At 40.0% G+C, this 23,605-nt stretch overlaps 4 protein-coding genes across 6 annotated transcripts; 1 reads left to right on the forward strand and 3 right to left on the reverse strand.

Moving 5' to 3' along the window:
• Window positions 1-2,930: 2,930 nt before the first annotated feature.
• mmp21 (matrix metallopeptidase 21) lies at window positions 2,931-8,936 on the reverse strand. Its single transcript, XM_079657405.1, has 7 exons — window positions 8,538-8,936; window positions 7,534-8,428; window positions 6,747-6,886; window positions 6,506-6,647; window positions 6,123-6,380; window positions 5,872-6,044; window positions 2,931-5,173 (listed from the first exon to the last, which is right to left on the reverse strand). The coding sequence occupies exons 1-7, from the start codon at window positions 8,688-8,690 to the stop codon at window positions 4,868-4,870; spliced, it is 2,067 nt and encodes a 688-aa protein (XP_079513531.1). The 5' UTR covers window positions 8,691-8,936; the 3' UTR covers window positions 2,931-4,867.
• A 138-nt stretch (window positions 8,937-9,074) lies between these two features.
• On the reverse strand, window positions 9,075-12,102 carry uros (uroporphyrinogen III synthase). 3 transcript variants are annotated; one of them, XM_079657412.1, is made up of 11 exons: window positions 12,034-12,060; window positions 11,770-11,810; window positions 11,240-11,323; window positions 11,031-11,114; window positions 10,836-10,932; window positions 10,569-10,643; window positions 10,137-10,211; window positions 9,947-10,030; window positions 9,745-9,830; window positions 9,570-9,668; window positions 9,075-9,469 (listed from the first exon to the last, which is right to left on the reverse strand). In XM_079657412.1, exons 3-11 carry the CDS (start codon window positions 11,300-11,302, stop codon window positions 9,347-9,349), a joined length of 786 nt encoding a protein of 261 aa, XP_079513538.1. In that variant the 5' UTR covers window positions 11,303-11,323; window positions 11,770-11,810; window positions 12,034-12,060; the 3' UTR covers window positions 9,075-9,346. The 3 variants fall into 3 exon arrangements, with proteins under 3 accessions (XP_079513538.1, XP_079513536.1, XP_079513537.1); XM_079657410.1 differs by lacking the exon at window positions 11,770-11,810 and having other exon boundaries at window positions 12,034-12,102; XM_079657411.1 differs by lacking the exon at window positions 12,034-12,060 and having other exon boundaries at window positions 11,770-12,027.
• bccip (BRCA2 and CDKN1A interacting protein) lies at window positions 12,082-15,159 on the forward strand. Its single transcript, XM_079657406.1, has 7 exons — window positions 12,082-12,321; window positions 12,717-12,791; window positions 12,888-12,968; window positions 13,070-13,156; window positions 13,244-13,431; window positions 14,167-14,335; window positions 14,497-15,159. The coding sequence occupies exons 1-7, from the start codon at window positions 12,181-12,183 to the stop codon at window positions 14,665-14,667; spliced, it is 912 nt and encodes a 303-aa protein (XP_079513532.1). The 5' UTR covers window positions 12,082-12,180; the 3' UTR covers window positions 14,668-15,159.
• On the reverse strand, window positions 15,119-23,345 carry dhx32a (DEAH (Asp-Glu-Ala-His) box polypeptide 32a). The gene is made up of 11 exons (XM_079657404.1): window positions 22,775-23,345; window positions 21,769-21,962; window positions 20,803-21,175; window positions 19,885-20,124; window positions 19,703-19,796; window positions 19,109-19,258; window positions 17,683-17,874; window positions 17,338-17,478; window positions 16,280-16,470; window positions 16,010-16,200; window positions 15,119-15,779 (listed from the first exon to the last, which is right to left on the reverse strand). The coding sequence occupies exons 1-11, from the start codon at window positions 23,033-23,035 to the stop codon at window positions 15,584-15,586; spliced, it is 2,223 nt and encodes a 740-aa protein (XP_079513530.1). The 5' UTR covers window positions 23,036-23,345; the 3' UTR covers window positions 15,119-15,583.
• Between the last annotated feature and the right edge of the window lie 260 nt (window positions 23,346-23,605).

Here is a 23,605-nt window from a genome sequence, read left to right on the forward strand (position 1 = left end):
GAGAAATGAATTTGAAGGTGCCATAAAACAGACAGGGTTAATTCAGAAGTCTTGCGGACCAGTATAATTACTTCCATGTGCTCAGGTTGCCCTCTACTGGCCACTTTTTCTGTCGCATGAAAAATGAGTTTACCTATCTGAAGGCACACAATTTGAATCCCCACATTTACATTTAAATATGGCAGTTACAGCAGAAAGTACAGATGCTATTTAATGGCCTGTCAAAACTGCGGAGTAGTTTGAGTGATCTTTATATATGTTTTATATGTCTTATTTTATATGAATAAGTAATTACTTGGAAGGGTTCCATTAGACGTTGTATAGATCATCTTTTAAAACTGTATTGTGCATACGTTAATGTTTTGCTTGCCAAGGAATGTAAAGAATGTACAGTATATCATTGGGTTCGTGTTATAGATAGATAGATACAGTGGGGCAAAAAAGTATTTAGTCAGACACCAATTGTGCAAGTTCTCCCACTTAAAAAGATGAGAGGCCTGTAATTTTCATCCTAGGTATACCTCAACTATGAGAGACAAAATGAGAAAAAAATATCCAGAAAATCAAATTGTCTGATTTTTAAAGAATTTATTTGCAAATTATGGTGGAAAATAAGTATTTGGTCAATAACAAACAAACAAAATTTCTGGCTCTCACTGACCTGTAACGTCTTCTTTAAGAGCCTCCTCTGTCCTCCACTTGTTAACTGTATTAATGGCACCTGTTTGAACTCGTTATCAGTATAAAAGACACCTGTCCACAACCTCAAACAGTCACACTCCAAACTCCACTATGGCCAAGACCAAAGAGCCTTCAAAGGACACCAGAAACAAAATGGTAGACCTGCACCAGGCTGGGAAGATTGAATCTGCAATAGGTAAGCAGCTTGGTGTGAAGAAATCAACTGTGGGAGCAATTATTAGAAAATGGAAGACATACAAGACCACTGATAATCTCCCTCGATCTGGGGCTCAACGCAAGATCTCACCCCGTGGGGTCAAAATGATCACAAGAACGGTGAGCAAAAATCCCAAAACCACACGGGGAGAACTAGTCAATGACCTGCAGAGAGCTGGGACCAAAGTAACAAAGGCTACCATCAGTAACACACTACCCCACCAGGGACTCAAATCCTGCAGTGCCAGACGTGTCCCCCTGCTTAAGCCAGTACATGTCCAGGCCCGTCTGAAGTTTGCTAGAGAGCATTTAGATGATCCAGAAGAGAATTGGGAGAATGTCATATGGTCAGATGAAACCAAAATAGAACTTTTTGGTAAAAACTCAACTAGACGTGTTCGGGGGAGAAAGAATGCTGAGTTGCATCCAAAGAACACCATACCTACTGTGAAACATGGGGGTGGGAACATCATGCTTTGGGGCTGTTTTTCTGCAAAGGGACCAGGACGACTGATCCGTGTAAAGGAAAGAATGAATGGGGCCATGTATCGTGAGATTTTGAGTGACAACCTCCTTCCATCAGCAAGGGCATTGAAGATGAAACGTGGCTGGGTCTTTCAGCATGACAATGATCCCAAACACACCGCCCGGGCAACGAAGGAGTGGCTTCGTAAGAAGCATTTCAAGGTCCTGGAGTGGCCTAGCCAGTCTCCAGATCTCAACCCCATACAAAATCTTTGGAGGGAGTTGAAAGTCCGTGTTGCCCAGCGACAGCCCCAAAACATCACTGCTCTAGAGGAGATCTGCATGGAGGAATGGGCCAAAATACCAGCAACAGTGTGTGAAAACCTTGTGAAGACTTAAGGAAAACGTTTGACCTCTGTCATTGCCAACAAAGGGTATATAACAAAGTATTGAGATGAACTTTTGTTATTGACCAAATACTTATTTTCCACCATCATTTGCAAATAAAGGCTTTAAAAAATCAGATAATGTGATTTTCTGGATTTTTTTTTCTCATTTTGTCTCTCATAGTTGAGGTATACCTAGGATGAACATTACAGGCCTCTCTCATCTTTTTAAGTGGGAGAACTTGCACAATTGGTGGCTGACTAAATACTTTTTTGCCCCACTGTATATACTTTATTGATCCCAATTTGGGAAACGATAGGGGTAACATTTAGATTTTATATCTTCATAAGCCTCTGTTAAAAAATGGGGAAATAGATTTAAGCGATATGGACTTTTTTCAAGCTGGGAAAGTCAGACGAAAAGACTCCATTATTATTGTAGAGTGTAGGATCTAGATGTTTGAAACCTTAGGGATTAAAACTCTTTCTTAGATTTGTTTGTCAAATGCTTACAATGTTTTGCAGATTGGAAAAAATTACAAGGCTGTTTGTCTGTCAGACATGATCATTTAATGACATGGATCAAGGTGAAAGGGTAAAATTGTAGTTGAGAAGTTGAGTCGTCTGCTGCCCTATAATGCAACTTCAATTGTGTTATAGGCCTTTTTGACAAGGCACCAAAAAGACAAATGGCTTTGAGTTTCATTCGGTGGGCTATAATAAATAAGGGATGAGGAAGTATCAAGGTAAAAAGTGGGGTAGGGGAACGGGATGCAGGAAGCTCTTCCATCCTCACGAGTCCTCTCCATCCCACGGATCAATTCTCTTAAAGTAATGGAATTGTTTATTCCCTTTCCTGAGGAGGTTATCACTTCACTCGCTCTGCTACTACAAGAGCAGACAGGGCATGAAAGATATTCACAGTGCTGTGTGAATATTATGACACGTACAATTTCTCAGGCGTACAATAAATGAAACTATTCAACATCCTTTCCACAAAGCGAGACTCACAGAATGAAATGCCATCATTTCCATCACAGGAGAAATCCTGGAGATGTTTTCTTTATATGAACAAATTCAAAGTGATATCAGCCTTGAACTATTAATATTCAAATGCAACACATGCAGCAGTTTGTTAAAGAAATCCCAAGGCACACATAAGGACACATGACTGTACGACACTGAAATGATACTAGATTTATTCCAGTGATTTCCACAAGGCTCTAAGACATAATTGAGGCAACAGATATTTTCACGTCTTGGATTTTCTGAGATTTTTGTTACAGAGTTTTGTCCCATTCTCTGAACATGCTTCCCATGGGGATTCCTATGCCGTGACACAGCTTTCTGAATCTCTCCTGTACTGCGGCTCGGGCTCCATCAGCATGACTGATCTCATTTATCTCCGTCGCATCCAAAGAGGCCCGGGGTGTATGGGAAGGGAGCTTCAATAGCAGTACTGTTACTGCAAAAGCACAGATCATTGAGCTGTGCAGCCGGGGACTCGCATGTGTGAATAACAGTTTGTATTTAGGATTTGTCTGTATGGGGAACTCCAGGGTGCAGGAGATGTATGGCGCTTCATAATGGGTTGAATAAACAGATCACTGCACTGCATCATTTTACGCACTGGATTCAATATTAGTCTATCAATAATTCCTGCTGAGATGTCAAACACTCAGCAACAAACATATGGCATAATAGATTCAAACAGATGTGACTTCACGCTGAATTACAGGATGTTTATCAGTTCTCTTGGAGGGATAATATGCTTGTATAAATTGTAACAATGAAAATAATTTAGCTGAACTTGAAACAAGAATCCAGAAAATGTATTTCCCATGGCTATTTAGTCACTCAAAACGTAGATATACCATGAAAATGACAAGAAATAATGATCTGATAACACATCAAGAGAGAAATATTACAAGGATATTTGTAGGCTGCTTCCATAGAAAGCTCATTCTATAGGACTCATTGTCTCATGACATGCGTCTCTGTAGCCACCATGACATTGTGTTCCTTTGCTTGTAATTGATTTTGACTTCAATTTATTAATATAGTCTGTGCAGCGCCTGAAGCACAACGCTAGTTATTTGGGGCCCACCAGGAGCTTAATCTCCTAAGATGCGCTGAATTAATAAGAATGTTCAAGTAACATATTGATCACAGAATCGATGTCTGTTCCTTTGCAGAGTGCTCCAATGATTACTATGAAATGGAACAGAATTAAGTAATAAGGCAAGTCCTTTTTTTTTCAATCGTTTTGCTTCAATCTACATTTAAATAGGATGTTTCCTGATTGATATTGTGTAAATCGTTAATGCTACCTTCCGTCACAAGATGGAATTAAAATAGCGCATCACTGGAAAGATGTTTCCACAATCTCCAAGTTTTTATCGATTAAGATTAAAGGTTTTTCTTACAGATCAGACCAAAAGCTTCTGCAAAGGCTGTATCAGAGCGTTGAAGGGATATTTATTTGACTTGATGTTATATTCTTTCCCGCCTGCAGGCAGCTTTAGATTCAAGTTTTCCCAAATGATTTAAAAAAAAGTGATAGTGTCATACATTCAGCGCAAAAGTGCTGGTATGGCTTGTTGTAGCATTGTTATGTCTCCCTCACAACAACATATTGCAAAATTAAGAAGAAAACGAGGAATGTAAATGATTGTTAATCTATGGTGGGCATTTTTTTTTGAAGATATATTTAAAATCATTACATAAAATGCATACATACAATCTGTAAGTTTACCCAGAAACCACTGTGAGTCTTGGGAATACATTTTCCTTTCTATACACTTTCAATAGTTCTTTCTATAAATAAGTACTTTCTCAGTAATGCTCTAAAAACCTATTCATCATAAGACGTCCTTCACAATGCCAGTATGCATTTGGCACCTCTTAGAGAGAAAGTGGCTGATATATTAATAGACCTATCACACCTCATTGAAACTAAGCCAACAGAAGTATACAAAGTACTCTTGTTTTTGTCTTTAAAAAAAGGTAAACATTTTAATTAAATAGATAATGGATTCCTACATGTATGACAACATGTGTACATACCCCACCAGGTGAAGCTCTCAGTTCACACCAGTAGGGTTGAATTAATCTGTGCTTCAGCGCTTTAGTTTGAGTGCAGTGGGATGAACGTTGCAGATGTCAAACCAGCGCTGATCCACCTCCTTGTGTGGCAGCAGGCCGTTGCGTGGCAGAAAGGGCCGGCGCCAGCGATCTCGGCTGCTCACCACCTGCCAGAAGCGTGCGCCCTTGAGTAGAAAGATGGCATTGTGGGTGTAGGAGAAGTAGGCAGCGTCGATGTTGCCATCTGGATGGTCTCCGCTCACCACTGGAGGGAAAACGTCTCTGATGTTTCTGGGGAAGCCTCTTGCCAAGCTGTTGGCTCCCACGTCGAATGCATACACCTGTTTGAACAGATAATTGTTTTTCCTCTTATATAGAAATCAATTAAATTACCACACGCAAACAAACCACAGAGGAAGTGTAGCAGGTTTGCTTGAATGAATATGTTCCCTCATAATGCAGAGACACAATGAATTCGCTTGGGCTTTGGTCCCTCTAACACGTTGCTTATGTATACTTATTTCATTCCCTCTGTGTATTATTTTGGACCCTGTTGCAGGTTGTTCTATGCTGTAATAACAGGACCTAGCTTTTCTCATTTTTAATCAGATTTTTGATATCTTTAACAATCACAATACAACAGATAAAAAAATTAAATGAATACAAAAGTATAGTAAATGCAATAAGAATAAAACCAAATAAAATAACATTAAATGGAATTATAATAATAGTAAATACACATAAAAAAAAAATCACCAATGTCCACAAGCATCGCACTATAGTCTAGTCTAGTGTAATAAAACTATAGGAATTTTTTAACAGATTTAGTTTGATTTTGACAGAGGGTCCTACTTACAAGGCCACACAATTATTAATGTTAAGGTGTATTGCAAGTAGTAATATTCCATCCCGTAAAGTATTATTTCTTTGTTATTCTTCTCTCACACAATCCATTCCTTAAATCTATTTTAACCCAACAAATCTAATATATGTGCTTCCAATGCATCTCCCCAATTATCATGTTGAAAGAGATTCTTACAAGTGCGTTTTTGAAGAAGTAGATGCGAGAGTTTCTCCTGTCATAGAAGGCTGTGTCGATGGGACCGAAGACCCCTGGGAACGCCTCAGAGATCAACCTCGGGTAGCGGTGACCTTCAGGGTCCTGTCTGAACACCTGGTCGTTCTCATTGTCATACCTCCAGAACTGAGCACCTGGACACAACAACAACAGTCACAAAATATATTGACAGACATTAAACAAATACAAATAAAATCTGTTGGCAGACCTACCTTTGAAGAAGTAAACAGCATCTCTTTTTCTGGACCACACATGCACAAACGCATCCACTCCATCCATGGGGATCCCCCGCCAGCCGGCCTGCAGGGCCACTGGGTCTCCATAGCGAGTGCGGTTACTCTTGTTATCATACAGCCAGTACCAGCCGTTCCTCATGAAGTACGTGTTAAAGCGGATGACTGTCTCTCCATAAGGGGTCTTCTCCTTTCTGATCCAATCAAAAGCTGTGTTGAATCGGCCCTTACAGCCCCCTGGGTTCAAACACAAACACAATATGGAACAAATACTGGTTTTGTGTCAATGTTAAGTGTGTAAATAAACCTGAATCTGTTTCTCTCAGGGTGTGATCCCACTAGATGGTGCTGTATCCATGTACCATAGAGGTGCTGAATGGCCTTCCTGTCTGACCATTCCATCTCAAAGCCGGCCTCCTGGGGCAGATAGCTGGGCTGCATTATGGAAGAAGCTCTGTAGATGTGAGGGAGACCCAAAACATGGCCGATCTCATGAACTGCTACCTGAAAGATAGGAAATAAAAAATGCTGTTGGACTAAAAAAAACCTTGTTTTTCTTTTTCATTAGACAGTTTTCTGATAATTTGTTTTGATTATGCTTACTTTGAGAAGGCTGATCCCGCTGCCAGCACTGGGAGCAGTGAAGTGTTCATCGTCATCAAAGTGAATATCACCCAGGAACCAGGCGTGTGCAAATTCCTGCCCAGTGCCATCAAACCTCTGTTTGCAGCCCAGATGCCGTCCTGCCACAGAATCAAACAAAAGATGCATTGATTTGTCTGGGGATTTGAATAAAACATGATTGCCACATAGTGCAATATTTTACTTTATAAAAGTATACAAACAGCTGCTAGCAGTAAAGCTTTATTGTACCAAAACAAAATATTCCTTTACTATTGGGAAATTACGATGGCCATTACAGCTGAAATATTTTAGTTTTTAACACTAAAAATTACATTTTTTGTTAATATCGGACAAAGAGAGTTACTAACAAACTCTGTATTGTACTTTAGCAGTTTTAAAAAATGTAACTTCACTTAAGACAATATGGCTCATTGGGGTGATATGATTAATTTTATTAAATTAAAACAAATAGATACATAGATATGGATGGCTTCTCTAAGATTAGTTAGTGAAAGGAGATAGCATTGTGAAATGTACCAATATTTGAAACCCAAATGTACTATTCTAAGAAACTTACTATAACTTTCTTATAAGAAAAGCTTTGCTATTAACTGGCTTTCATTTCATTATCTGGCTATCACTGAAAGATGAGATTAACATTCAGAAAGAAGTGATGTTATCCTAAAACAAATACTAGCAGTGCATATAATGTTGACATTTTAAACACAACGTCCTCAAAAGAAAAAGTGTATTGAGTCTGACGTACCTGTGCCAAAGCCCAGCCTGATATCAACATCCTCCATTGGGGAACGTGTGTCCTCCACAAACTCCAGCGGAGACACCTCGCTCCACATCCTGAAGGCCAGTCTGAAGATGTACCTCTGCTCTTCGATGGACAGCTGACTGCTGTAGCCTTCTCCTATCAGCCTCCATTTTAACACCCTCTTAGAGAAGGCCATGTATCCTGTTTGACTCAAATCTCTTTTGTGCCTGCTTCTGGATACCAGAGTGGCGAGGTGACGTTTCCTGCGTTGTACTGCTGGGCTCTGATGGCCGCTGTTATTCAACATTTGACTGTCCACATAATTTGAGCTGTTTAGAGATGTGCTATTTAAAATTGGATCAAATGATGTGAAATTCAAGCTGGTGTCATTGGAAATGCCTGTGAGAATACTTTCTGTGTCATTAGCATTGAATATGTCATCTTCGAAGGAGTAGGCAGTGCCATAAGAAGAGTCACTGATTGTGTTGTTACTGTCAGTCTCATTTAAAGTGTTATTGGAACTGTTTTCAGTATCTAAAGCTCTACTGTTCTCAGGTGCTACAGGCGCATCCAGGTCAATCTCTTTGTCAGGGACTCCACACCTCGGTTTGTTCATCGCCACCTTGGTTGCTGCATCAAACACGCCTGTGGCAGGCAGACCGGAAACCCTCTGAAACTCTTTAAGTGCTGAAATAAACGCTAGGTTTTTGGTTAGACTATTGTGGTCGTCGTAATCGCCGTCCTGAAGAGCATCCCTTGAGTGATGCACTGAGGTTCCTTCCTGGATCATATCTTGAAGGTTATCCAGAAAGTCATCGTTAAAAGAGACATCTGAATCTTCAAACTGTATCTCCTCCCAGTTCACCGGCTTAATGAATCCATATCTAGAGAGAAATAACTAGAACAAGATATGGGTACATCAGATGACTCCTATAATCAATCATGTCTAATCTAATAAATGCTGGAGTACCAAAATCAGAGGAACATAATAATAGTAAGATATTTACCTCTGCTGTGAACTTGTCAGTTATGACCTCAGCGTGGTGAGAAGTAAGGGTCTCTATATCAGAATGATCCCGATTATGGAAAAGTTTCTCCGCATCAGCTGAGCTAATGCTCATCCAAAGAGGCAAAATCATCAGCTGGATAAAAGTCAGCATCGTGGCGTTGGCTTACTCATGTAACTGTCTACAAGTAAGTTTGAAGCCACAGTGCTTTATAGGCACATCCTGAGTTTCTCCACACCCATCACAAGGTGTGACTCTCTAGAGGTGTCCCACTTTCCTTAGCTTTGTGTGAAAGGTAAACCTGTGTTTACTGTCTCAAACAGCTCAAGATGACTGAATGGAGTGGATGTGTTATACATGCTCCATTGGTTTTAAATGGGCTTCTGTTGATATGTGGAGAGAGGTTTAAATCTTTACTTTCATGTGGACAATAACAGTTTAAGAACGCCACTCTGCCAACACCTGTTTTGAATAGGACACACACACAGATACACACAACACTGGATTGTTTTACAATGAATAACCACGAAACAAACCTTCCATGGCATCACACTGATCAAAGTTTATTCCCAAATACAAACTCTAGATTGCCTTGCTTTAGCTTAACATAAAAACACATAAATATTATAATTACATTATCTTACATTTTGTATGGCACAAAAAGCGTATTTTCCCTAGTGCAATTTACCTGATATACATTAAATCTTGGTAAAAGTAAAACAGACAAATAGCAATAAATATAAATAATGCAGTATACAGAGAGAAGATAAAGAGGATGGATTTAAGTGCTGCTGCTGGCCTGTGGTTTGTCACTGTAGCGATTTGGCTATTGCTGTTGCCAGGTGTTCAGCTGTTGGCTGTTCTGCAGCACAGCTGACACACAGGCCTTCTGCTATCATGGCGTCTTGGGTGGTAGGTCCAATGGCTGCAAACTGGAAAAAATAAGTTGAAATGACTTTCAGAGGCACTGCACATCTATAAAAACACTACAGATTAATGCAATAGTTGATGTGCATAATGAGGAAGCTGCACCTTTATTTGAGGCAGCTGTTCACCTGACAGCCGCCGTACAACTTCCAGGCAAAACTTCACTCCCGATGGACTGAAGAAAGCGATGCTTGCTGGAGTGCCCTGTAAAAGCAGAATATAAACATTTGCTACATTTAAAACTTTTTTTATTTTAATTGCAGAAGGAGGAGGGGTTTACCTGCTCCGTGAAATAGTTCTTTAGATTTTTCTCCAGATCTGGATGTTCAGCTGTTTGATAGACAGTCAGCGTCTCTAGGGGCACGCCTGGAAACAAAAGAAACCGATCCCCAAAAGGGATATAGGTAGCACAATTATTATTTTATAATTAGTGAAGCCCCAATGGGACTTCTATCACCTTGAATCTTGCACTTGGGGCTTACCATTTTCCCTTAAAGCCGTGGGCAACACTTCTCTTTTAATCGAGCCACAGGGGAAGAAAAGTGGTGGAATATTTCTGTCCTCTCCTATGATGAGAATCAGGTATAAGGTTATATGAGTTATCGGAACAATTGTGTATTTCCTATTGAAATGAACTGTATCGAATAAGGGAGTATAAAGTAATGTGTTTACGTTCAATGATAAGACGTGATAGGACATCTGCTGTCCCTGTGTCCTCGCCCAAAGGGTTCAGACCCAGATTCCGTACTGTGTAGCAAAAAAAGGATTAGAATTATATTTTAGGATATGGACTGTTGATATCAGCAATACATCAGTAAAATGTTCTATTGTTATTTAAGTTAGTTACTCAACTCTCACAACAAAGAGCTGAAGTGTCACTGAAGAAACAAGGTAAAGCAAACATCAGGAAGGTGCTACACCTTGCAGCAAACTGTCACTTGTGTACAACCTATTTCCAAATGACTGAAGGTAGTAACATCACTTCACACAGCTCTGTCAACACCAGGTGCCTGCCACACTTTGCTGGAATCACCATTCACTTAGCAAGGGTTCAAAAAAAGCAACAATTCCAAAGAAAATGTTTTATATACGACAACAATTTACCTAATGCAGCAGTTGCCCTTCCGACGACATATATGGACTTGCTGTTCCATTTCTCTTTCACAGAGCTGTTCCATTCTAGAGTTATAATAAAAACAATGATAACATTTAAAACACTTTTTTTTTTAAATCTCATTTAGCAGTGCAGAAACAAATTACGCAGAATTGATAGACATTTAAGTAAACGCATGCTTTCAGGGGATCATTTGAATATGTTACAGGTTACAACATTTATATATATTTAAAGGAAATTCCTTAATATGCTCTCACCTTCCCTTCTTTCTTCTGCTTCTAAGCACATCTTCACTGCCTCCACTGCTCTTGGACTGGTAAATATAAGACCTCCATGTTTTTCTGGTTGGAAAAGCTGACATCGGAAGATATATTGAACAACAGATACAAAACTGTATGTTTTATACACAAATAAAACCCATTTTAATCCAATACTATGACATCAGAATTTACCTTATCCGACAAGGTGTTTAATGAGACAAACTTAAAAGACAGCACAGGAATTAGGGTTGCTTTATGTCCATGTGACGCCAGCTCCTGTGAAATCAAAATAGGGAAGTCCTGTTCAAATGTGCATTAAAATGCAGAGGAGTAGCCTACTGTCACTGCTGCTAAAAATACTTAATATGAATGCAGTCATAGTTAGAAACATGTGCATCTACCTGAATGTAAGGATCAGGTCCAGACTCTCCATCTCTTGGCTCTTTCAGGAGCAGCACCTGCATCTTGACGAAGACCCAAAAACGCTAAATCAAACAAATAAATTGGGAGGAATGCAAGAGAACAAAACCAGGTTAAAAATGAATTCAGCCAAAGTCAGAACCTCAAGACTGCCACAACACTGAGGACAGAGGGTGTGAAGTCACAGCAAGCTAAGCTACACCCCAAAACGGTCATATGCAACCTGCTGATAACAGAAATGTTTAGTCACGATTAATGGACTGTGTGCATGAGGATCAAACTAATGCAAAAGTGCCACACTTCCATCGTTACATGCATTTAACGGTAGTAACTATGTAGCATTAGCCAAATCGTGTGTTATTGTTTACATTAGCAAGACAGAATGACAGTTTAACTAGGTATTAACCGTTTCCTAAATGTAACCCAGCTGCTGATAAGTGGCTAAATATCTTGCTTTTGAGGTGCATTTATATGAATTACAACGTTTATAGTATAAACTACAACATATTACCTTGAGTTGTCCCCACAGCTGAGCATTACAACAGTCAGGCACTTTCAAGAATGGGAGAAATAACATTCAATATCTGACAATCCTGCCATAAAAATAAAGTAAATTGTGAAAAAATATTATTTAGAACCATACAAATCAAATATTATCAACAAAACGCTTAATAGCACTTCCTATGTGTAACGGAAACAGTAGTTTAGGCACCCTTTAAATAACTAATATCCCCTTTTTATATAGTGGTTTATTCCATTTCCGCAACAAGCTCACATTTCGGCTCCGAAGTGCTACGTCAAACGGCAAGTCGTGCAAATATGGAGCCATGATGGCGGCTTGGGGCATTCAGTTTCCTGCTTATAATGCACTTTAACCTTTTCCCCGCCCACTTAGTTGACACGCGTTCTCTGTTTTGCAAGCATGGCTTCTTCAGCTAAGAGGAGAGCAGTAGGTTTGAGTGAAAATCACGGGGAAACTGAAAACAGCTCCGATGAAAATTCAGAGGAGGCAGGTGATTCCAGGGATGAAGACAGCGAGGCATCAGAGGAGGAGATCAACGAGGTAAAACAACAACCACGTCTTTAAAAAGCCGTGATGTGCACGGCCTTGCTAGCCAGCGAGTTAGCTACAAGCTAACTCAGCTGTCAGCACATGTTAACACAGTGAGGCACTTTAGCTATATGTGTTATTGTTTTCAGGCAGGATTAAACGTGTAACATTACTTCGCTATTTAAACGGGAATTGTATACTTTAGTAGCTTATTATCGTTATTTTGAAAATGTTCAATACAAAGTGCACGACAAAAACCTGTGTGGAATTAAATAAATGTTACTCATTCATTCGAAAGTACCTGAAACAACTACTCGGAAAAACGTAACAAAAGTAAATGAAGTGACTACTTCAGTCAGGTTAGGTTGTGCTAACTACTCTGTGTTTTGTTTATGTTTCGCTTGCAGGAGGTCATGGTGGACTTCGAAGCTCACAACATTACAGCGAACGACTTCGACGGCGTTAAGAAACTCCTTCAACAGGTTTGAGAAAACACTTCTGTTTTGCATCTAAATCTTAAAGTTAATATGTTGTGTTATATTTTAGCATGGGCTCACGTGTATTTTGTTTGGATATAGCTGTTCCTGAAGGCTCATGTAAATACATCAGAGATGACAGACCTCATCATTCAACAGAATCATGTTGGAAGTGTCATCAAGGTGAGTTGCTCCATAGTTACAAGTCAAGTCAGATCTACCAGGGGACTATTCTAGACTTTTAGCCCTAACATGTATTCACTCGTCCTTTCCCTTTTCTTCAGCAAGCTGAGGTGCCAGAAGACAGCGATGATGAAGACTCAGATCAAGTGTTTGGCTTCATCAGTATGCTCAACCTTACAGAGAGAAAGGTAACATCCCTGGCACTAACCTTACAGAATAATTGGCTTTCTGGCGCTCTGATTTTGTAGGAATTTAACATGTTTCTTCATTGGCAGGATGTGCAATGTGTGGAGGAGGTGAAGGAACTGATCGTGGATCAGTGTGAGAAGAGCTCTACCCCCAGCATGACAGAAGAGATCGAGCTGATCCTCAATGACCCCAGCAAGCCTGTGGGGTTACTGCTGAGCGAGCGCTTCATCAACGTGCCCCCCCAGATCGCACTGCCACTACACAAACAGCTCCAGTGAGTTCTGCTCGGTCCTAAATGACCTGATGGTGCTTTGTAAAGGAACAAAAATTACACTTTTAAGATGTGTTAGTTATATGAATGCATGTAAAACTTAGAATAGAGTATATGAAGGGTAGAACAATCTTACTTTTCTTTTCAAAACTAAATCAGTCTTTTGAAAAAAGTAAACTCAAGTAGAAGTACAGATACTAGTGTTTAAAAAATACTCAGGTAAGTAGAAGTTCTGACTAAACCTCTTTACTCAAGTAGAAGTAAAGAAGTATGGGCTTCAAAACATACTTAAGTAAAAAGTACCCATAACTACCATCTGTTTTAAAGAGTAACTGACCTCACTTTATATAAATAGAACAACAATAATGTGATTGTTAGCTAATGAATGTTTCGATGCTGAACAACAGCAACATGACAAAGTTCTCATTGGTCCCTCTTCTTTAGAGAAGACCAGGAAATGATGGATACATGGATTGTGTTCAAATCAATAGGCACACAATGACTCTAAATAATAATGATCACGCAACCAAACGCAGATTAAATTTAAAGTAACCAGCCTGATTCAAAAATGTAAGAAGTAGAAAGTACAGGTATTAGTGTTAAAAATGTAAGAAGTAGAAAGTCATCAGAATAAGTAGTGGAGTAAAGTACTGATACTACTTAAGTACAGTAACAAAGTATTTGTACTCCACTACTTTCCACCTCTGAACTAAACTAATATATTTTTTCTGCTTCCAGGGAAGAACTAGCTGAAGCTCAGAGGACGAATATGCCCAGTGGGAAGTGTCACTATTGTCTGATGATCAGCAAGACCTGCAAAGAAGTGAGCAAGAGTGTCCCAGCCAGAGGAGCAGCTCCCAAAGATGAATACTTGTTCGTCAATGCTGAGGAGGAATTCTTCTTTGAGGTAATGCATGAGATGCTCTCAAAATGTTTTATGACATGCAGTATCTGGATAACACTTCAATTGAATATTTTTTTGTTGTACAATGAGCTAAAACTATGTATTTTTACTATCAAGTCTCCAGAGATGTTGGATTTAAATAATGACTTGTATTGTCCTTACAGCAAGCTATCTTACAGTTCCACTACTCGGTCCAGGAAGAGACAGACTCGTGTTTGAGCGGCAGGTGGTCGTTCGATGATGTTCCCATGAAACCGTTCAGGACGGTGATGCTGATCCCAGCCGACAGAATGCCTGCTATCATGGCAAAACTCAAAGAATACCTAACTGTGTGAACCTTACAATAAACTAAAACCCCTTTTCATACTCATGGAAATGGTTGTACTAGTATACCCTTGTAACAGAAAATGTTTTGTAATGTCAGCTACAATAGTGCATTTAGTACATGTCACATTTTTAAGATACCTTGCTTATACTGCAGCAGTATACACCCAATATATCATGTGAATATGAATAGAAATGCAACAAGTCATGTCTTTTAGACTTGTTTATATGAACCAAGATAAATGTGATGTGTGAGCTTGAAGTCAAATGAGATGTCACTTAGTCAAATTACTGAATGGTTAATTCTACATTGATAACACACCTATATATAACCCTTAACATAACCCGGTAAATTATTTTCAAACATTGGATCTTGATTGTTGACTAAAAGGAAAATGATGCATTGTTAATTTGTAAAACGGCAGCAAAATCTTGAGTTTACAGTGATTTTGTATCCCAGTATATCGTAGCTACTGTTTATTAATAAATCCGTTGCAGATCAACATGCCTTGACAATCATTTGCTTTCTTAAACTGGCAGCATGTCAACTCGTACATCATGATTCAGGTTCAAAACCAGACACCTATGAGAAAGACAGCTTTGCATTAAAAAAAGGGAAAATGCGGTGAGAAGGGAGAATTCAATTACAGAATAGAGAGCTGCCCATAACAGCAGTCAGGAAAAAGGGATTTACTGGCACAATAAGACGAAAACAACCTTATTGGATAATGAACAGGTTCATGATTAACATTACTTTGCAACATGCTCTCATGACGAGAGCCAAACTTATTTGCTCGCCATGTCTAACCATCAAACAACCTTTAGGCAAAGTAATAACTTATTACAGTCAATGGTTTGTATCGACAAAAACATTTTACATTTGGTGACAGGATTACAGTCCATATTTTCACATTTTTTGATTTCAGATCATTGAATCACACATCTGTCATAAGTCTGCGACCCGATTCCACAGCCACTGTCGTCCTGGTTGCTCACTGGGATGTCTTTTTGTTTCTCTTCACATTTTCTGGATGCGTCTGGGTCCAACATGTCCTGCAGTATGTCCTTGCTTTCACTAGGGGGCAGGTTGTAGAAGAAGTAGAGGGGTGCCATTTGAATGTACCTAAAATGAATAGAGTGTTACTTTTTATATAAAAAAAACAATGAGATTTTAAGAGGATTAAAAAAGATTGAAAATGTGACCAAATGGCTCAGTTTGACAGTAATAACAAAAACAATCCCAACATGTTTGTCTCCCCAGTGTGGTGCGTGATAACATAATCCAGTAGAAATCAATTATAATCTGCTTGCACGACATATCTTTTAGTGAGCTAAAAAAAGGGATTGGCTTACACTTGAGGGGAAATTTCACACACGGTTCTCATGCAGTTGTTCTCCGACAGGGTGTACTCGTGGAAAACGACCCACTCTGGCAGCCCCTGCTTGTGCGACTGAGCCCCGTAGCAGGACAGCGGGTGCACCTGAGCCATGTGCTTGTGTGTCAGAATGAAGTAGTTTCCTGATCCGTCCACGTCCCGAGCGATCTACAAAAAAGGATGCAGCAATCTTAAATACTGGTGAATCACTGGAGGTGAATTCCTTAATATTGATTTTCTAAAATACCTGCATGAAGAACCCGGCCATCAGAGCTCTTTTGATGTTGTGTGTGTTGCTCTTGGTTCCAAAGCAGGGCTCAGAGATGGGAAGCTCGATCCTGTTCAGAGTGTCAGTCAACTCTGATCTAGTGGCCTCTGCTGTCTTCAGGGCGGAATGATCCAGGAAGTAATCCTGGCACCACTTTTGAGAAGTGAAGTCTGGGGGAAAGAATGCATCACATACAATAACAGTGTTTTAGTCAAGCCATAAAAACAAGGCCCACAGTGGAACCTACTGATTCATCAGGTCAGACTTCACCTTAGAGCAGGGGTGTCAATTTCATTGCGGGCCACATTCGCATTATGGTTGCACTCAAAGGGCCGGTTGTAACTTTAAGACTATATAAAAATACATATATAAATAGGTAATATATATAATACAATTTATTATATTACATTATTGGCCCTGCATTGGATTATTATCGGATAGGGTAATAACTTCATAATTAACTACGTCTGAAAGCAGAAGTCTAGGGCAAATAATTGCAAGTCTCTTCAGTGAGAATGTCACAAAATGAGTTAAAAAGAAAAGTCAAATTCTGAGAAAATAGTCAAATTTGAGATGCATTGTGGGACATGTAGTTTATGGGCAACGTGCTTCTGTAAAGTAGCATGCAACCGTATAATAAACATATCATATTTTTGCAAGCTCTTGTGGGGCCACATAAAATGAAGTCGCGGGCCGGATTTGGCCCACGGGCCTTGAGTTTGACACCCCTGCCTTAGAGCATAAAATAACTTATTTGGCACACTTTATGAAGTTGGCATACTTGCACAATCCTTGCTATTCCTTTTGGTAAGAAATGCAAGAACTTTCAAATTGCCTCAGTGTATACATTGTCCTATATGCTAACTTGTATTCGCATGACATCACAAGGATCTATTTATTAAACATTCTTTTTTTGTTGGCAACAATGAAGGAAAGATTCAGAAACACTGCAGTGAGGATGCGTCAGTTTAAGAGAGTTGCAGCATGTTTTAAAATTGGACTGTATTTGCTGAGAGTGGATTGGTTCTGCCTCTCACATTGTTCTCTCTGGCTTTGTTTGAAGGCATTGTAGATGTTTATGAGGGTGAAGTGATCACCCTCAGGGTGCTGGAACTTTCTGTGACACTTGGCTGCTTCGTGGGTCATGCCAGTAGGGGGCTCCATGAAGCAGCTTGGCGCTAGAAAACAAGGAAACAACGAGGTCATCATCACAGAGACCCTTAGCAAAGAGCATCTGTTTCACTGTATGAAAACTGCAGCTACATCTGCAAATGAGATACTACAATAATGTCCAGATGCTGAATCCACACATCGATTATAGTCTTCACTTATTGGGAACAAATCTTATTTAAAATTGGAAAGTTGGATCACATGGCACTTACCTGACAGCATCGCTGTGATGGTCAACATCTCGCTCACACAGTCAAACTCGCAGGATGCCAGCAGCGCTTTGGCCATCTGAGGGTCCAGAGGGATTTCCGACATTATGATGCCGATCTCAGATAAGTTGCCATCATCATCTAGAGCTGCTAGATAATCCAGCTCCTCCAACGCCTGCATGAGACCCTCAGGATCTGCAACAGGGGGCCAGACAGTTTGAGTGTGATACATTAGATGAATGAATCCAAAAAGTGCAAAATTGTAAGTGTTACAAAATTGTCTTATCTCTTTTTCTTTCATGTTCGGTGTATGGAACTGTTGATTTTTAGGGCAACATCACTAATACTTCAAAGGAGTAGTTAAAATATAAAATAATAAGTATAGGAATAGGAAGTATGCAGCATCATTTTGTTTTCACCAGTCTTTTCTAACGAGTAATATCTATGCATGCTATTATGCTATTAAAGACAGCCAGACTCCATTCACAAATACAATTTTTTTACATCACAGAACAAGCTAGTTGGTGGTCCACTGCTGCTTAGATCAGTTTGTTTTTTTGTGTAATTGTGAGACTTTGATGGATCCAAACTAAGGTAGTCACACAATAACACTAACTAACAAATTGAAGCCACAGTAGATTAGCAACTTCAATGTTCTGCAGGTATATTCTACTTCAGTTCCTCTTGCAATAAATGTTTTTGACTGTATACATTTTCTAAATACAACATACACATGAACAAATTCAGATTTATTTTAGGTGGCTGCAATAGGGTTTACTACTGCTCCATCCTCTTACTTTTGCCTTTTTCTCCTAACTGGGGGTGGGACGGCGGATAACCTCATACGGCCCCGCTTGAACCATCCTGTACTGCCCCTTTACAGCCACTGTAAACCATTTCACCTAACCTTTCTACACCCACTCACTTGTCACAAACAATAACGTTGCTCTTATCACAAACAATAACTTCACTTAGTGGCTTTAAGCTTTCAAAATCCCATATATCTCTTAGAGAAGACACCAGTAATATATGCATATGAGGGAAAGTAACTTCTGTGCCACATTGTACAAGACTTTGGAAATACTACAGTATATTTGGCTTGTTCTTCCTCTTCATTGTACTCGTGTCTTGCTGCTAACGAGACATGCTGTATGATCGTTAATGAGCTGGCCTCCCTCTGCCTGTTCTGTTCGTGTTAGGGCTGGTTAGAGCGCAGACAATAGTTAGTAGCAGGGTACTGTCAGCTCAGCTCAATCATGGCTGACCAGGCCCAAACATTCATTTGTGCTTCCACTAGCCAAAAAATGGCCCCTCCCTCATACACCTCTCTGGCTGTGTTTTAGGCTGGGAGAGAGATGCTGTCTGTGGGAACCAGTAGGCAGAGAATACAAATGCTTGTTCACTGATGTGTGCTAGCAGGCTATGTCACCTGGTCTGTCGATGAAATCACACTGTCCAAGGCCGGCGATCTCCATCCTTTTTAGGAACAGGACTGTCGGTGAGATGTTGGACTCCAAAATCTGTGGGGCTTTCTCTGCAGGAAACGCGCTGTCTTCTTGATATAGGCAGAAACATTTACCTAGGGAACACATGGAACTTAGTGCAATAAAGACATTTAGATTTTATTTAAGTTAATTTATTGAACTCAGATGTTGCTCCTTCAGCTTTATTAAGATAAGAAGTACTTTATTGATCCCAATTTGGGAAATGTTTTGCATTGCAGCAGCATAAAAAGACAAGGCATTGCACATTAGAGGAATTCAAAGACTAGAAATAAAAAATCCAAAATGTAAAAAATGTCTCAAAAAGAAATTAAATAGCATTAAAACAATTTTTTTTTTAAATGATTAAATATTAAATAGAATATGTAAAATGTACGGTGTGATTTGAAGTCCAGTTATCAAGAGAAGCTATGGAGCAGAGAGTCCTCTGCCAACCAGAGGTGATTATAGTCAAGATTTCAGATTTCAGATTATCACTTGGAAACATCAGAAAGAAACTAATGTTGACCTTTTAAAATTACCTGTTGGTCCAGACAGCTGCTTGCGTATGTCTGCCTGACATTGACTGATAGGTTGCAGGACCTCTGAGTTAGCTCTTATTCTTGGATTATACACCTGTAAAATGTCAAACCACATTAACATCAGCATACATACACTGTATAGGTCATTTAAGGTTGATACGTTTTGTTAGGAAAACACATACCATCTTTTTCTGGACTCCTGTGTCAATGACAAAGTTGACAGACTCTGCGGCCCACCACATATCCTCCCCCTGTGTTGTAGAGAGGAAGACCCTCCTGGACTCCTTGGAGTCCGGTGGGTCAGAGAGGGCAGTAGGTAGCCCAACCCGGCCCGGGCACAGGACCACAGGCACCATCCGGCCCAGCTCCGCCCCCAGCCTGGTGCCCTCTCTCCGCAGGATGCTTTGGGCACAGTTAACCTCCTGCAGACGAAAGTAAATTCCTTAACCCATAAGAACCCAGACCCATTTCTACTTTTGGGAAAATGATAATTGAGACTAAATAGACCCCCCCCCCCCATAGTGTCAGAGATCTGAAAAGTTACATATATGTCACATTGGGCGTTCATGGTAAAGTAATTCGTATTAATAAGAATTTGGTTTAAATTTCTTTGAATTGAGGAATGTAGAATATATTAACTAAATATCATTGAATCAGCTAAATTAACTGAGCAGATCATATTTCTAATCGTTACATACTGAATACGTCACTCTAGATTTTCTGAGAAATTGTAAGGTTAATGTCCCGATGTGAAATTAATGTCACAGCGATATTTATCCTATTTGTTTCACATCACTTTGATCAAGAAATGTTTTCACAACAGGTTGTATGTAAAGGACATGTTATGCAAGCATTATAGTTCTTAAATGGCTGGAATCCTTTAGCAACAAAAAACAAGCTTTTGAAATGGTGGCTAGTTCTGTCACATGTACCAACATGTTGTTATGGGAACACAAAATCAAATGACCTGGCCCATGATGATCCACCAGACTGTTCAGTGTCACTTAGGGACTTCATGAGATCAAATAAAGGGTTTTTATTGGCCGATCTCAGCTTTGGTCCAGGTAAACCACTACTAAAAAAAAGCAACATTGTCTTACCTCAGCTGAGGCGAAAAACACAATAACATCCCCTTCCTCTTTGGTTCGATGGATCTCCAGCACCAGTCTCAGTGCTGGGAAGAAATAGTCTTTGTTGCCGCTGTGGCTGTGCACCACCTCAGCAGGGGATGGGGGCTCCAGGCTGAGGAGGGGGACGCTGTGGTAGTGGCTCAGCAGCTTGTTGGTGAAGGGCGGGATGGCCAGCAGCACCACTCTGAGCTCAGGCCTCTGCAGCAGGATGTCCTTCAGGAGGCCCAGCAGTATGTCTGTGCTCACTGTCCTCTCGTGGGCCTGGTCGATGATGATGACCCCGTAGTGCTCCAGGAAGGGGTCCGACATCATCTCTCTCAGCAGCATGTCGTCCGTGCAGTACCTGAGAGAAGCCGTCAGAGGTGTTAAAGGAATACATGACGCAAAACCTTATGTGTATAAATGGCTCAACCTTGTTATTTCCACTGGCCTCAACATTGAACCAATTGATCGAAAAACAGGAACATTTCTTAAAGTAAACGGGGGCTAGAGTTACCAGAAGCATAATGATATCAAAACATCAGTTTACAAACTCATGCCGTACAATCAAAGTCTCATATATCCAGTTGTATGCTCACTATTCTAAGTGTTTTAAATTGGTTAAATAGTAAGGTTTTCTTTCAAGCACATGTGTTCGGCAAGTAGTGAGCATATGAGACTTTTGCTTTAGTTGTGTGAGAGTATGTAAACAGATGTTTGGATATATTTTCTCTGTTGCAGCGCCAAGTTATACATATGACCCGTTTTTTTGTGGGTTAAGCATTCCTTTAATATTATAAAGCAAGAAAATATGACTTTTGCTTAACAGCAGCGACAACGTTTGGCAGCTTCAAGATGACAACTACATTTTATCCATGTTTAGGATCAAAACGTCAAAAGAATGATTAGAGAGGGAGAGACAGTTTGTGGATGATATTAAACAGATTGAGAGCAGACCTCAGAACAGTATCAGAGGAGCAGCAGGTCTCCAGAGGGATGGTGTATCCCACCTCGTGGCCTATGTTGACGTCCATTTCATCTGCCACCCGTAAGGCCAGATCTACAGCCTGCTGTCTGCTGGTCTGAGTGCACACAACCATGCCATGCTGGTACTGGGCAGACAAACAGAACTCTGCACACCACTGAGGGATCTGAAAGAGAGTTATCACTAAATTTTGTTTTCATCGTTCATTTTTGACAGTGCTTTAAAAAGTTCTCCATCTTACACAACATGTTCTATTCACATAGTCACTTTTTCAAGGCAAGCCTGAGGTTAAGTTGCACCAACAGCTAAAACAAACAGTGACAGGAGGTATCCTACGGTGTTATCGCTCATAATACAAAATTGCTTTGGCAGCATGAGGCGGATCAGGGCTTAGCAGCAGGAGGTCCCCTAACACCCTGCTGGAGCCTTTGTGAAGCATGGCTGTCAGGCAGACTGACAGTGACACAACAGCATCTGTTGAGCTGGGCAGCCTTCACACGCTCACATAATGGTCCTCTTTGCATGTAAACAAACAGTTATGTGCATTTTAACAAAAATGCACATAACTGGAATCTTAAATATATCAAAGTGAGAAGTTTGTGCTAGATGCATATGGTTACGCTGGGCAGAAATGTCTTTTTAATTAAATCAAGGGGAGCAGACATGTCAAATTTGTTTTACACTGAATAGGCTGGACAAAAAAACAAGTAACGTCACACAAATTGGGTTATGCTGTGGTATTTGGGCATAGTCTGAAGGAAGTCAACATGTCCCTGAGAGGAGAAAAGTAAAAGGGAGAGCACTGTTCCTGAACTCTAATATGCCCCCAAGGTCATAAAGAAGCTAGACAGTCTGATTCCATGTGACTAGGGAACAAATCTGCCTTTGAAAATAAATATAAGCTGAATGAATCCCTCTAAAAAAAAACACTTTTTAAACTCTCTTTCCCATAATGCATATCAATGTGCATATTCTTACCTGTGTACCCCTCCCAGTCTTTGCAGTCCCGGACACAATAACCAGTTGGTTGTTTACCAGAGCATCTTCAAACTCGCACCTGACCCTCCACACTGGCAGAGTCTTCCTCTCTTTCAGTAGTTTGTAGTAACGCGAGGAAAAGGGCAATCCATCGAACCGATTTAACTCCAGATCATCTCCAAAGCCAAATGAATCTTCGGCAGCACATTCCTCACTTTCAGGGCAAATGTTTGACTCCGCTGAATTATTTTCATCCGACATGACACATATGTATTTGTCAATTCGGACGAGAGCTGACAGAGGTTTTTCCTACCACTTAAACTATCGATCCATTTCGTTTTTTAAATGTGATTTTGATACTAAAAAAAAACGTCCACTCGATTCCTTACAATTGATCTTGTATTCCCAAACTTGGACAGATCAGGTGAATCTCTCAACTCGGCTTCTTAATTTCTAAAAGTATATTTATTTAAGCTGTTAAAGTTTGATGTTGTTCTGCTTGAGGCTGGAAGGAGGCGCAGTGCGCACCGGCGCGTAATTTCTACCAGCGTGGCTGCACACGTGTTTTGATTTGCACAGGGCTTCATTATTCACAACAATCACGTGTGAATGACCCATGAAATTATGACTTTAATGTTCCCTTATAAGTTAACAAATCCAAACATCCTTTAATATCATATCTTCCTTTACTCATTTTATGATTAAAATAATAACAAATGTGATGTTTCAGCTACTTAACATGCACGTATGTGAAATAAAAACAGAAGGATTTAAATCTTATGGAATATGAATATTCATAATCAATAAAAAGGTTCACCATGCAAGGCTTGC

Source organism: Notothenia rossii, assembly GCF_949606895.1.
Source record: "Notothenia rossii genome assembly, chromosome: 11".
NCBI classification, from domain to species: domain Eukaryota; kingdom Metazoa; phylum Chordata; class Actinopteri; order Perciformes; family Nototheniidae; genus Notothenia; species Notothenia rossii.